General features: G+C 39.8%; 1 protein-coding gene across 1 annotated transcript in view; it reads right to left on the bottom strand.

Annotated features, from left to right (window-relative positions):
• Positions 1-16271, bottom strand: part of CSRNP3 (cysteine and serine rich nuclear protein 3) — an 84696-nt gene that overhangs the window by 12456 nt on the left and 55969 nt on the right. Inside the window, exon 3 of the mRNA XM_086465726.1 lies at positions 12746-12916. Coding sequence (XP_086321852.1) covers positions 12746-12916 — 171 coding nt within the window. The remainder of the gene's footprint in view (positions 1-12745; positions 12917-16271) is intronic.

Here is a 16271-nt window from a genome sequence, read left to right as displayed (position 1 = left end):
ATTCTCTCTCAATTTAGTATGAAAGAAAATACTCGAGTCAGAACATTCACTGCCTATGTGCTCTTACACACAGGAAAGTGCATACTAAAAAATCCTGCTTCTGCTGAAGGAGGTAGCTGAACCATTCTGGGATGTATCCAATTTCTGATATAACAGCATTGATTTTTTTTGATCCCAGCTGGATCTTGCCTCTATTTTGGAAGAAATATTGACAGCTACTGAAGGGCAAGCAGCTTTTTTACCAAGTAAAAGAATCAGCCACAAATGGAATGGGAGATAAAGCTATAGTAAAATATTAAAGGAAAGAAAAGATAGAAGGTTAATCTTAAAAAAAATTACATATATATATATATAAGTGCTTCATGAGGAAATAGAAGGTAATAGTGCCTGTGAATCGCACAAGCTAGTGAATGTGTTTGGATCTTCATCTGTAAACTTCAGTCTCTACCACATAAGGTCTGTATTTATAGCGATTTGTTTTAGACCTCAGCTATGGAACTCCTGACATGGCTGCCTACTGGCAGGAATACCAAATGCTGCAATAAAAGCGCTTCCATTTTTTTTTTAAGTCTGTCAATCTCTTTACAGAAGAGATACTACTTTCATACTACTTTCTAGACATAAAGAGTCAGACTACTTTCTAGACATAAATAAATCAACCTTAAGTTTGGTTCGCACCCTACGCACTAATAGTTAAATGAAGCTAGGCAGAAGACTGCAATCTAAAGACTTCCCACTGAAAAAAAGAATGTCATCCATGCTAAAAACTAGATTACATGAACGAGCTTTTCCACTCTGTGGATGTTTGGGGAGGAGCGTGGGTGCCCATGTGCGTGCTGTCAAAATTTAGAACATGAATTTCATACATTGCCCTACATTTATGCCTAAAAGTTTGGTCAGCAGTCTCTCTCAGTAAGACTGTAGTTGTCATGAGCTGTCTTAAAGAACTGATTAACACATTTCTTCATTTTTTTGGTAGTTCTTATCACTTTCAGTAATTAAATTATCAACGTCCCACCATCAAAGTTTGTTTCTTTTAATATATCACTGACAAAAACTGTTAAAATAGAATTAAGCTGAACTTCAAGAAAATGCTGGCACACTGTAACTGCACCATCACCAGCATGAAGCCAGCATGAGAGCTGACATGTATTTGTTGTAAATGTCATTACAGTTCATGGGTTTATTTATTAACGTTATAGTTCGGAGTCAGACAAATTATATGATAATCTGTATAAGTAAACAAGCATGTAAACTTTCAGAGCTCTCAGATTACACGTGATTATTTTTTTCTGAAACACATCCTATCTTTTGAGTTTGCTTCTGTCTCACCCAAGAGCTCATTAAAGGGAAGAGCTAAGGTTCTGTGAATAACTCTATAGTCATCTCTTCTGTGTTACAGCTAGGAAGCAGTCAGAATATATTCCTATTTCTGAGAATGTTGTTTACAAGAACAGCTCAGGCAGGAACTGCAAAAGATTAAAGGATTTTATTTGATTACCCAAAAGCATAGATTAGAGATGTCAGTGAGGAGACTGGAGAATTGCGACCACCACGGTAACCAAGGACACGGAAGGAAGCACAGTCAGCACTGCAAAGGCACTATGTTCTCGCTCTACTGTACTTCCTAAAACCTCTGAGCAGAGGGCTGCCTTAATGTGACCTCAAAAAAAAAAAAATTATTAGATATTGAATGGAAATGTTGATCATTTTCCAATATTAGGGTCAAAGTGCTCTGTAACTCATTCGGTCCTTTTGCTTCAAGCCAACCAGAACCCAGATTCGCAGATGATCCTACCAAGAGTCAGGGGTGAATGTTATTTTGCACGCGTCGTACCTTAAATAGTACATTTGAATCAATTGTAATTACTGCTAAGGACACTGCTTAAGTCAAGACAGAGCAGAAGGACATAGAAAATACAGATTTTCTCATATATCAGAAAGTATGAACATATGCCCAGACGTTAATCAGTTAGTAAGATCCTTTCAGAATTGTTCAGCAGTCATTCCAGAAATTGAGATTTCAGTGATTTACTCACAAGGCTGCACACCGACATAAGAAAAGTTGTATCTAATTCAAGACAACCTTTTTCTACACATTGCCACCTCCCACAACATCCCCCCACCAAATTTCACAGATTAAGGCCTCACTCTAAAGCTGTCTTACCCAACCTGTGCTTTACTAGACACAGGCAAATAACTGTCAAAAGACAGAATAAACACACAAACATCATTATGGTTGTTCCCACAGGTTGTAAATTACACAGATAGTTGAGGACCATCTCCTACACTGGGACATTAAGTCATAACTTTTATTACCATCATTTTTACTAAAATGGTTGCAATTTTAAAAGGCAACATTTTATCTATCAAAACAAAAAGTACAATTTTTATTGCCCAGTGGCTAACAGTAATGGCGTACAAGATGGTTTACCAGAAAGACTAAGTGTTCTTCAGATTATTTTTTAAGCTTATAGGTACTTGATCAAGTGCATTAAACAGATTTTTCCAGATACAGTGTGTCCCCTGTGTCTGTATGAAACAGGAGGCCCCACTAATTCATTTTTCAAAGATATTCTAAAAATAGAACTTTGAAGTCAAAACTGAAGAAAGTATCAATGTAAAAAAAAATACCAAAAAAAAAGAAAATAACAACAGCCTTTAAAAATAAAACTGTTCTGTAAAGTAGCATCCATGGCTGCTATTCTTTCTCGCTTAGGCTGCTGCATCGCATAAATCTCTGTCACAATGACGACTAACGGGAGAAGGGCAAATATTATGAACAGCGTTTGACAATAAAACTTCCCTGTCAGACTCATCCTGGCTAAAGCACGTTGTACAAAGCATTGATCTGTGCTGGAATTCTGTCATTAAACAGACATAGCAAGTGAGGAAATACTTCCTGGGTTTGGAAAAAGATCCCCCAAGAAAGGCAGTAAGAAAAATGAAGGCCATTCGAGTCACATGAGGTTAGAGAATAAAAAAAGGCCTTTTTTCATCAACATTACTGAAAATGAATGAAGCAATTTATACGGCAGAAAAGTTTAAACATATGTCTAGAGGAATATGTAAATAGACAAGGGTGAAGGAAGGTATAGCAATACACAGATTTCTAACAAATCAGTGTCAAGATTTTCATAATTATTTTCATGTAACCAGAACATTATGGTTAGAGGCTGTCTCCTTAATGTTGTAGTTCCATGGAAGAAACCACTGAGTCCTGCTGCTAAGTTAGTTTCAAGTAATACTTGCCATCACTTTACTCCTACCAACAGGCTCATGATTATAAGACTTTTTGCACTAACCTTCTGTATTGCAAATAAAATTTATTTTTCATTTTATGTATTGTTGGGAGACTGAAGAATTTTATTACTGGCTCATTTCCCACAGCTTATTCAAAGGTATGTATCAGCAGCTCTCTCACTTCTGAAATTGGGGCCGCTCTTCTCCTCCCACTACCCCACATCAAGGTATTTCCAAAGCACGGAGTGCAAAGCCAGAAGCAGGCGAGATTCTGATGACCTCTGCACGTGGGGGTGAGCTGTTTATCTGCCTGCCCTTCCCACCCACGGGGACCAACCAAGCTAGCAAGTCCCCAGCCCAGAGAGGTGCAGGGGGAAGATGCTGGAGGGTGCCACCAGCACCCAACATCCCCAGCCACTGCCTCCTCCCACAGCTGCTAGAAAGCTCTGAAGCTGCTCCTGGTGCCCCTTCCTTCTCCACCTCGAGCTGTATTTCCTGCTCTCTCCCCTGAGAATAACCATTATTTACCTATTTGTGAATTTGTGAAAAATGAAAGACCAAAGCCCCCAACTCTTTCTACATTTGAAAAATTCAGGTTTTATCGTATTTATTCATAATGTATTTCTTATGTCTTGGTAACAGATGTCATCATGGGCCCATCCAACTCCCAAATCCCCAAAAAAAGTAATTTTCCAAAGGGGAAAATCAATATTTATACTAGCAGTCCGCTGTATCCTTATGAGAATCATCCAAGTCTCACTTGTGTACAAATAAATTAGAACTGATGAAATAGGTAAGCAACAGTAATAATGTGCTGGCACGCCAAAACAAAGGTTCCCTGAATTGCTCTCACACACATTTGAAGCACTATACAGCTGTGCTTTTCGTTCGCCTTTGAACATCCTCATTTTGGGCTCTGAGACGAGGAGCTACAGCAGCGTGAAACCTGTGAAAGACGGAGCATTTCCTTCTGCATGTTTAGTGGCCAACAGAGAAGCCAAACCCCCCACCTGGGAAGAGATCCTGCTGCAGCTGTATTCGTCTATGAAATGCAAAGTCTGCTTCCTAATTTTACAAATCCTGACAGGAATGACATTTTAAGCCCATCATGTTTTTCAAACATTTTTTACTGAGAAAACTGCTAGTTCTTTGATTACGAAACAAAAATGATCGCAGTTCTGGCTGAACTCCAAGACATAAGCACTTTCTTCTGCTGTCTCAGCTATTCTCCTGATGTCAAATACACATTAAAATAAATGTGAACCATATGGCTACCCGGCAGATTACTAGCACTCTTGCATCAATGAGGGCCAAGCAATTCTTTGTCACCAGCACAGAAATATCTTAGGCACATGAAAATTTCAAAAGGCTGAAAAAAACATGTATGAAGCAGCCTTTTGGATTAAAGCTCTATCTTAGACCAGAGGAAATACTGCTTTTCTTATATTCTACTACCCATTTGTCTGCTTTTTACACACTTTTAGTGCCATATAAACCACTATGGCAAGAAGGATTAACAGCATTCTCCAGCTGCTCCACGACTTTCCCACGCAGTGTTTCATCAAGTCTAACACCACAGAACAGCAAAGATTAATCCATCACGGTAATCCAGGTCAGAACATCGCTTATAAAACCCAGCGTGCTTCGGAATCTTCACAGAAAACAAAAACTTCAGAAAAAGTCATATTCCAGATATTGCTTCTACCTCTGTCTCCTACCTCTCCTTCTACCCCATTGCCTCCCAAAAGCTACATTTCTAAGAGTATCCGTGCACTAAATTTACAAATTTGAAACCCGTAATGATGAAACACTTTTCCTACATGCTGGAAATCCACATTGAGAGGAAATGCTGTGACACAAAATACAACCTCTCAAAGAAACATGTGGACTTGAGCACAGGGAGATATTTTCTGAAATAAATTAGAACCTGGAAGTCTTGAAGGGAACTGCATACTTAGAAAGGCATAAACTGAGTAGTGGAAATTGGACAGGACAGGGACAATACTGTGCAACAGCAACACCCACCCTAGTAGCATTTCACTGCTCCATCCTTCTGGTACCTTCCTCTTGGGTAAAGGCAAAGCTAAATTCACCTCAGAGGAGGGTCTCAATGGGAATGCTTGCCTAATGCTAGATTTATTTATGTCACATTTGAAAAGGTTCTTGAAAAACAGTAGCTCACAGGCAAGTTTGACATGAATAGGAGAGGTTTTTTCATTTGTACTTCAGTCACTGTCAGAGTTTTGTCTAAAATCTCACAGAAATCTTAAATCCTTGGGATGCATGCTAAAAGCTGGAATTTTACTGCTAAAATTACAGTGAGAGTGTTAAGTTTACTTCCTCAGCACCTCTACCTCCAGAACACTTTTCTGTGACATTCATCATACTAGTCCAGTTTTGCCATTCGGCAATATAATCGGCCTGCTGGGAGAAGTGGAGACAGTTAACTGCTCTCTGCCTCCCTACTTACTCTAAATGCCAGCTGCTGTTTCGTAGATGATGATTTCTGACCTTGGCCCCAGCTTCAAACAGTGTGAGGAGGAAAGCCTGTACCACAGATCCTTGCAGGAACACCCATGCATAACAATTGTATTTGCTGAACCTCCTAAGACGCTACAGGCAATCCTTTGTCCCATCTTAGGGGGGCTTCTGTGAATAGCCATTAGACACAAATACAGCTACCCATTCAGCTGTCCATGACTTTGCATTTGCAAACATATTTTGCATATCTGTCATGAACATCTTCCACTAAAAAATTCTGTTTGTACGTTATATAGGCCAACAAAAACACCATGTAAGGAAAAAGCCGTCCCTCTGTTTGTACAGTACATGAAATGCACTAATTCATAGGAGAGACCTTTTTGAAAATACAGAAATAGAATTAGTTGCACAAATCCTTCTAAAAACCAGTGGGAGCCTGCCTCCTAACCCCTCTTTACTTTCTTTAATAACTCCCTCTACAATAGCCCTTATACCACACCAAAGACAGGCAAGATCCCATCACGGCAAGCCCTGCCCTGTCATTCTGTATGAGTATTTGAGCAAAGACATTGCACTGGATTTCTTTGCATTTCTTGGTTTTTACTGCCCAGATGAGCTGACTTATTTTAAAATCAAAACCCAGAATCTCTCAACCTGTTAGCATTTCATAATGTGAGTCAACAAATAACGATAAGAGCATATTCCTCATTAACAAGGAAATTCCAAGCCTGGTTGCAGGCAATATAAATAATTGCAAGATGCCATGAAAAAAGAATGCCTGCATTTAGCTACACCTTCTAAGTGTTTTCCCATAATAAGCCAGCATCACTACTTCTAACTCACTTAGATTTCTATCATTAACCAGCAACTAAGCATACAGCTTAAGCTCAAAGCTCAGGTAATGCCTTGTGCTATTGCCCTCACATCAAATAAAACTTTATTCTTCATAGAAAGATAATTCAAGAGAAGTCAGACCTTCTTAAGGATTTCAAAGGATTTGATACCTTCTTCCACATTCTGCATGGCCACACAGATGAGGCAATCTCAACATGTCAGCGACCCTAAGAATATTCAAACACTACTTTTAAAGTGTCTTGGTTTGGGCTAAATCAGAACTTATTCTGTTTTAGTGCTTTAACTTTTCAGTTAAGTCTCCTCTAACTAATGGCATTTTCTGAAACAGTAGCATGTTTTTCCAGACAGTGACTGCCTCTAGCAGTGATAAGGCCTGATGTTTATAGTTCGTACCAAGGAACGGGATGCAGAGAGGCCCTTGTTTATACTTGTTCTTACAGCGACCAAGGTCACTGCTAGATCTCGTACTCCATGTTGGGTTGCCGGGAGTGAAAAGGGTCACAAGCACAAAAAAGGGTTGCACCTGCAGGGAGGAGCGAACTGGACAGGTGACCCAAACCTGACCAACAGAGTATTCCATCCCATATACATCATATTCAGTATAAAGCTGAGAGATCATGAGAGTCTCTCTCTCTTTTTCAATGGCCGACATCTGAGGAGGACTCTGTCTGTTCTTCTGTTGTCGATCCCGATCTGTGCGCCCCTGAATCCAGTGCCCGAGTCCAGCTCCTGCATCCCGTCCCTGCCTGCTGCCGAGTCCAGCCTGGGACTGCCCCAGTGCCAGCCCTGCAGTGTGGTGGTGAAGTATTGTCATCAGGGTGGGGGGAGTTGGGTTCAGTATTGGTGTTGTATATAATTGTACATATTGTATATATTTCATTATTTCCTTATTCTTATTATTATCTTTTCTTTTATTGTTATTGTTTCATTAAAGCTGTTTTAGTTTTCTTTTCCAAACCGTAAAGTTTCTCTCCCTTGTTCTCCTTCCTTTTCCCTTTCGAGAGGGGAGAGGGGTTAGTAAAGAGCGTCTTCATTTGTTAGTGGCCGGCCCAGCCTCAAACCGTGACATAAGGGCAGATGGAAAGAAGTGCAATGGGGATGTATTTCTATTTTAAAATTCCTCATTATCTTTAACAGTAAAATCAAACGATGGCAAGAGCATTTAGAGACTGAAGGGTTTTCTCAGAAACCTTACTGCCCAGCCACACTCATACAAACCTAAGGCATCCAATACTCTTAAAGACAGTACCCAAACTAGCTGCACGACAGGACTTATGATTCCAGCTGGTTGCAGGATAATCTTGCTCATGACGGTGATAATGTTAATGACAAGATACAGATAACCGATGGAGGATAGTCACTAGACTCCGTAATGGTTGTACCTCCTGCTAGTGAAGATCACCTTATGAGATGAGCTGGTGCTGGAGATTTCACCTGCCTCTGCAGGTGAAGAAGAGAAGCCTCTGCAGTAAAGGCATTACTCTGAAAGTTTCAGCTACACTACACTGAAGTGGAAACGGCAGAGGAAAGCAGCAGCTTCTCAAGGTATGTTTCTTAAGAGATGTACTTCTGATTACTGTGGTATGGCATTTTTACCAGCACCAAAGCACAAAAGACAGGACTTGAGGTCTTCTCAGGCCTTTCAATTGCATGCAATTCTGCAACTTAAATTTGGGTCTTTTTCTTTAACAGAGAAATAGACCAAGCATTTAGGGGCAGGTACCTCCACAAGGCAGGAAGAATCCCCCATGCCTGAGCTGGAGCACGGAATCCAGTGTCCCTCAGAGCACAGAATCACAGGAACTGAAGGGTATTGTACTGACATCCCAAACAGCAATTCCAAAGACAACTTGCTGTAGATCCAATGAAACACAGCAGTGGGGGCAATTTAAAGGAGCTGAAATTGCACTGGGTATGCTCCTGCCCTGTATTCCATGTACCTCTAAGGAAAAAGGGAACAAATACTCTTAATCCAGACTAAGACTGTACATGCATGCTTGGACTGATAGCTGCAGATGAACATCCCTCCTTCTGATATGGAGGAGGGGCTGTGAAATTGGACAGGTACATGGACTGGTTGGTAACATCCTCTGGCACCCATTAAGGTAAATCTGCGGTGTGACTAACGGCCTGCTGAATCAAACTGAAATGACCTCAATAGGCTGAGAACAGTACATAAAAACGACAGTAGGGATTATATTTGCCAGTGGTAATGAAGGCACTCCATCATCATTTGATGAGAGATTTAAAAATGTGCAGATGTATATACACACATACCTGACCAAGAAAATACTATATTTATTTATTTTTTGGTTATGAACCTGGTAGCAATTGTCTATGCTTTATGGACTGTAATTTCATTTCCTGACCTAGAAAAAGATTCCTGTAACTTAGACTAGGAATTTTTTTTTTTTTTGCTGTCTTTATTTGTTTAAATGGATATATTGTTACAGAAACTCTGTACTTATCCCTGTGTAGCAGTCACAACGGACAACACTTAGGGACATCTCAGTCATGTATTTTCTGCCATCCCACTACAGGTTAATTACTGAGATCAAAGCTATCTTCTGGCGGTTCTGCCCCACCTGAATGATCCACAGCAGCTGTGTGCCTCATTTAGCTGGCAGGTTAAACTGACCTTAAGGCTAACGGAGCAGGACAGCTGAAAGGTTCTCATGTATCTGACCCAACACATATTGTTTCACGGGTTGTGTAAATACCGAGATGCATCAGCTATTCTAGATAGATTTACACGCAAACTGCCTGCTTGCTGAAGCATTGAAAGAGCTGTAGCTACAAGTGATTTAAAAATTACCTCTTTGTCAGGTCAATTAGAAAGAAAAATAACACTTAGAGGGCCGCACTAGGCTTTTTTCTAAAAAAGCTCAGTTAAAGAATTAACACATAGGTCTTGGTGTTGACTACAGGTCACCCACAACTCCCACATTTCCAGTCAGTAAAAGGGAGTTTATATCGAACTTCAGATTCACTTATATAAAAATGGACCAGAAGGAATACGTACAGTATGCAGGATCTGACAGTGCCTCACAAAAGAGAAAGAAAATAGTACAAAGTGTCAGGAAATGGCTTAGAAAGATAACCTCCATCATGGAGGTACTCAGGCATGTAACAGAGGCAAGGAATCTGGCCAGCCTTTCTTCTTCACTGGCTCTTTTCAGTCTGTTTACTGAAAAAGTCTCACAGAACTCTTCCTTTCCATATGCCCTTAAAAGTACTGACTCAAATATTCAACATAGGAAAGCTCTTATTTTTTATTCTAGGAGATGAACATGTTCAAAGAGTGAACAAACACCTTTCAATGTACACTGTTAACAGTTTCATCGCTGTACAACACATCTCCATGTAGTTTTCAAGTGAGCATCACTTAGTAGCTCTGTGAGACACCTGTATTCATGAGATAGGTACACTGACAATTTCCACGTATTCTGCTTTGACAAGGCCAAGTAATTCTGTAGCATGAGTTCATTTTTTATCAATTCCTAGAACTCAAAATATGCTTTTTCAAATAATCCAGTTTAAAAAAATCTAGAAGTTAAAAAAAAAAAATCTAAGGACATACAAAGAAAAGTGCTCCTGCCCTGAAGAGCATCCAACATCACACACACAATTATGTCAATCAACTGATACAAACCAAAATGAAAACAAACCCTGTGCATATAAAAATTTCACCAATTGTACAATTAAAACATTCTTTCCAGAATCAAAGCACATAAAGACTTAAGAAAACGTGAGAATAAAAAAAAAAAAAAAATCTAATCTCAACAAACCCCCTGTTTATTCTAGAGGTAGTCAGTTGTCAAGTTAAAAACATCTTTCAGCATTTGTCAATGATCTTATTCCTTTTATGATAAATTTATTATAAATATTAACATGATTAATTTTTATTGCAAACTAACTTTTACTATCATACATCATCACTAAGACTCATCTTTTTAGGGCAGAGCTGCTCTTACATATAGCAGTTGTGTCTAAGGCTAGCTAAGTGATTTTTTTAACACTGTTCAACTGGCAGATGTTGACTGTGTAAACATGTAAGTAACTGATATGCTTTAATATTAAGAAAGAAGAAGAAAGTTAAAAATCTCACTTGCAGCATTTTAACAATAAATTAACAAAATCTGACTTCCCCATCAGATGGAAGTGTCCTCGGTACAGTTAAAAAATAACAATGCACACTTCAAGAGAGTTTGGATGGAAGTACTTAGGTAGGGATAAAACCACCTTTCCATTCTATACTTCATCTGAGCATCAACATTGTCTATTTTCTTACCAATAAAAAGTTATCACCATTATCACGCTCCTGCAAGTACGCTGCATTACAGTAAGAGCAAAGCAGAATGTTAGACACTGAAAGATGCCATGTTCCAGTGGCACAGAAACTAGTCTCCAAAAGTCTGTTCCTTGAGGACCCTGAGATTTGCCTATCCAAATGTAGTACCAAGGCCACCTGTTCAATTCTTTTCTTCCCAAACCAGCCCTATATAACACTGGGATCATTCTCTATTGATTTCTTGGCATTTAGGCTGCTGTACCTATATTAAAGACATTACTTTTTAAAAAGTAGTATCAATGCACATGCAAACAATTTACTCTATTTCTGCACCACCAACTGATATAACTATGTATTTAAAAAACGTAGTATGTACAATTCTACATATGTGTGTGTGTGAGTGAGCACACAGATAAACATTTATTACTCTCGCCACAAATATCTCAGTCATATGGATCATTAACCACAACACCAAAATGCTATAGTTTCCCTTACAGATTTTATTCAAGAAGTAAATTATTTATTGTGTCAACTACAATCAAGTAGCTTACTGTTACATGCATGTATTACAACTTCCAAGTTTCTCCCCTGAATGATAAGCCTTCTTTGTATTATCTGTGTACTCACAATAAAATTGCTGTCATGTGGGTGGCAATGACTGTCTGATGTAAAAGGACTGCTTTGAGTCTATGATGAATAATCATCTAAGTCTTTAAACAGACAAAAAAGTCAAAAGATCAGCATGCAGATAATATTGTCACCAAGCTATTTCTTAATACTCCCAAAGAGATTTACGGGTCACTTACTCCTTTGTGGCATATCAATAAAATAGGTCCCTTACTAGTACTGCATCTTGAATATAATAGACCACATCAAGTTGGTCACATGTAAATGCATTAGAAAAGTTGTGCCTGTGTAACCCTTTGCACAGGAGTGTTCAATACAAGAGCAAAGAGGATTTGGACCCCACATCCAAACCCTAGCTCACACTACACGGCAGCATTTGATAGACAAATCAGTTACAAGAACATTCATTTCGCCTGCTACAGGCACAATCTAAATCACATAGTTATAAGGATCACATTGTATATGGGCAGTGATGAGGAGTCTCACCTACTCCTTGGCCCACAGTCTTAAGAAAACAGTTGTACAGCCATTAACTCCAGTGGGGAGATCTATATGCAACAGAGTTGAAGGAGGGAAACCCCTGCTTTTTAAAACACGCAGTTCACTATTAAACCACCTAAAACAAATATCTAAACTACAAATATAAACCATAAATTCCTTCTTCCTAGATATACAGGCTGCACACATAGCTTTGCTAACTTAAAACCAAAGTCTTATCTGTACACCAAACCATTGCCTAGCACAGAGACACCCTCCCCTCCATAAACAGGAACATGCAATAACGTGCCCCATACACATATGTTCCTCCATTCCAAATAAAAGAAAGCTTATTATTTTCTTTGGAGAAGCACTCTCACCAAAATAATACTGCAGATAGCTGACAGCTGCACTACACTTATCTAAGGAAAATAAACCACCTTACCTAAAGCACCTTCCCTACAGTACCAGTTTGACATACCTTAAGCACAACTCCTAACGTTAACTACAAACAGCTACCTAATTCAAGTAGAAAATAAACAGGGGCTTCCAAGGACTTCAAACTTTTAAAATGACAGTCCTATACAGTTAACAAGAAGGCAAAAGCATGCAAGTTTGCTAAGTCATTTTGAGCAAGTCACAAACTGAACATCACAGACAGTCCATTTCACCATCTGTTCAATTTAAAATCATCTTGTTTATCTAACCATAAAATTTATTTTATTTTGAGGAACAGGAAGAATTCTTCAGATACATCACTTTAGTACTTACGGGTAAAATGATTAGAAGTGGATGGATTGACACTATCACCACTGTCAGCACTTTCACTGCTAGAAATGTCATCATCTGATTCCCGCACAGAGGAACAAGGTGAGGAGCCATCAACTTCTTCAAACTTTCTCTTTAAAATTCCACTCATCGCTGCAATGCTGTCACATGCACCTGTAACAGGAACAGAGGCAATGAGGCACTGAAAGATCCAACTGCAGAACATGCTGTCATAACTTCTAAAGTCATTTGTATAAGTTGCCACTTGTAGTCTTGAATAACCATTTAGTATGAAACTAGATATAATTAATTAGGAGACAGTGAAACCATAGGAAAGAAAAAAAACATTGTAAGTCATACTCTAACTTGGCATGTATGGCAATGGCTATTTCACTAGAATAATGTATTACAGATTGCTTTCGGGGAGTATTTTTCCCATTTTGATGTCAACAGCATCCCTGATTTCTAGATTATGTCGTGAAACTTCAAACAAGGAAAAAATGGGAGTTTCTCTTCAAACACCCTCCCTTGGTCCCTTCCTTGGCTGCCACAGGAGGAAGGAAAGTTCACAATCAGGGATGAAATTAAATAAGAAGGAATCATCCTGAACACTACAGTTCCCACTGCCAAATATATGCGGATCTAATCAATGTTCACATCACCCCTATATGAAATCCACCTGACTAATTCCAGTATTACAGACAGATAAAAGACAACGAAGTCACAAAGACCAGATATCAATTTAATGCTCAATAAATGCTTGGAATCCATAAATTTCCCATTCCAGTCAGAGACATCAATTGCCTCCCAAACTCTCTCCTTCCCTCATTAAGAAATGAGATGCCTAATAGATTCCTGAGGTTGAGCAGAAGATTATAAAGCAAAGTATTCAAGCAGAAATTTAGCAGCAGAGGTAGAAATATAACATGAATTGCACACAATTAAGGAGAAAGTGTACCCTTAACTAACTGAGATCAAGAACAGCTGGAGCTTGCTTAGAGGACACGCAGGTGCCATCATGCTGCCCACAGCACTGCAGAGGCAAGCAATGCTGATACTCATCCAGGCAAAAAGTCTGTCTAGGATGGATGACACACGAGACTTGCTGAGGAGGGCACACAACCTAGCACTACAGACTTACCATGGGGTTCTGCCAAATCCCACTGAAAGCAAGGGAAAAAAAAAAAAAAAAAAGGAAATTTACATTCCTCACTGAAACGGAACTTTTTACATCCCTGCAGTTACCTTTGAGACTCATTAATTCTGGGCCAGCTGCATTCTGCTCCATTCAGGAAGCTGGACTAGAAAAGCTCCAGAGTCTCCTTCCACCTAACATTTCTATGGTAATATGTTTAAAACCACAGTAAATCTTTCAGGAAGCTAACATATGCTGGGCTAAATGACTACTAGTAAAGACAAGGTTAAGGCAGGGACTCCAGCACTGGCCATACTGTTTAACAATTAGCACATTTCAGAGTTTTGGCCAAGGCCACCTTGCACTCTCCTGGATAATGCAGGATGAAGCAGGTGCCAGAACCATTCCCAGCAGGCAGGCTGGATGAGGGCACCCCGGTTTTGGCAGAAGGCTGACAGCTTAGCCACTGCAGACAAGAACCGTACCCTGCCACTTGGCAGCGGAAGCCAGAGAATGCTGATCTTTTTTTATCTTTTTAATTAATATAGAAGTAGTCTCAGTGATGCAGCTGCTATGTTCTGACCCTGTAAGCACAGCACTTTAGTACATCCTCTGGTATCTGCTCACATTTGGTCTAGTACCAAGTAGTTTCAATCTCTCCTATGCATCCTATAGCTCCCTTCAAGCCTCAACACCAGTTTGCTTCCTGGAAAAAACAAAGTGACAGTGTGAGGAGGTTTGCAACAAACTTTTGACCTGATATGAAGCTAGAACAGGGTATTGGTGGGTATATGAAGCTGAGAGCTACAAAAAAAATTTAAAAAATTGATGGGCTCACCAGGTTACAGAGTCTGTAGGACTAATTCAAAATCGTAATTCAGCAAACGAATCTGTCTATGGGAGATCCTGGGACTGAGGTGGCAAGAATATCATGGTTTCTTCCCAGTGCAACAGAGAGTTAGTTCTAATTACTTGTTTTGCTTTGCTGACAAAGCACTTTACATTGTCTGCCAGCTCCTAAGCACAGCAGGAGGGAGTCATGGGCAGGTTTAAACTTGCCTTTGTAAGTCAAAACTAGAAATTACGGATACATTATACAACATTTTTATGATATTATTTAATTACAAGGACTAGAACCCAGGTTTTATAATAAGGGAGTTCATTCACCTCTTAAGAAGCAAAAGCTCTGAGAAGCACATACGTGACTGCACCAAGTTTAATATCCTGTCTCCAGCAGTAGTCAGTATTTAACGCTTCAGTGGAAAGCAATGGGATGAGAAATCCAGCCACAACTACTGCAGATACACAGCTCTGCTTCCTCATCCTTGCAGTCAATCTCCCCTAAGCATAAGGCTGAAATGTCACTATACGACACTGCACAGACTCTTATAAATTCATTTGACTTGCTCTCCTGAGGCAACAAGTTTCCTATTAGTTTACTGGGGAAAAAAACCCACAACAAAACACATGTCCTGAAACTATAGCCACAGACACTTCAAAATCACAGCAGTTTCAGTCTTTATGATATTTTGGACAGCAAACAGAAACAGAAACGCGCCAGTGTCTAGCAGCATGCTGTACTAGATAGAACTCCACACACACAGGTACTCCCCTCAAAGTGGAAACAGGTGAAGCCACCAAGGTGCCTTCCCAATTCTGAGTTAATGATTCCCAGAACAAGACACGGATTCCCATTGGAAGGTATCCAACTCTTTCGATAGTAATGTACAGGGAGCACTGGTCCCTGACACAGTCATCTTGAGTCCGCTCTGGCAACTGGTGTGATGAGCAATCTCAACAGGTACACATTGCCACCTTGCAGTTACACCCGCTCCACTGACCTCCAGCAAGGGCACAGAGGCATACAAATGGTTGATTACTGCCTGTTGACTGAGAAACAGCTGCTTTCAATTGAAAAAAAACAGTAACTTTTAAATTACTCCAATGCCCTTGTCTTTGACCAGTCCTCAGATGAAAACCCCTTTCTCAGAAGGCTCTGCCCATCTGTCATAAAATCATCTTCTTCAAAGGCATGTGAGCTTTTTTAGAGTCTCACTTTCTCACTTTGAAGTTTCCCTAGCATAAAGGCCACTTCTGCACATACCCAGAAGTTACAGAGATTTGAGATGCCTGAGTAACTTCATGTCCAGGTCTCCCTGGGAGCCTGAAACTTGGTGTTCTTCCAAGGAAGGTGTCTAAGAACAAAAGCAAAATGGAGTATGAGTGCAGAGCATGCTGAGGAGGAAAAGGGACGGAAAGGTTGGCCCAGGCCCAAACCCACGAGTGACTATTTATGTACCTGAAGGCTGGTAAACACAGTACAGCACTTGGCATGCTACCTGCGCACGCTCTCTTTGGACTATGAATCTTCACATTATTTTCCGTACAGCGAAA

This window comes from Leptosomus discolor, chromosome 5, assembly GCF_034619465.1.
Source record: "Leptosomus discolor isolate bLepDis1 chromosome 5, bLepDis1.hap2, whole genome shotgun sequence".
Lineage (NCBI taxonomy): Eukaryota > Metazoa > Chordata > Aves > Leptosomiformes > Leptosomidae > Leptosomus > Leptosomus discolor.
This window is presented reverse-complemented; position numbering and strand designations above follow the sequence as displayed.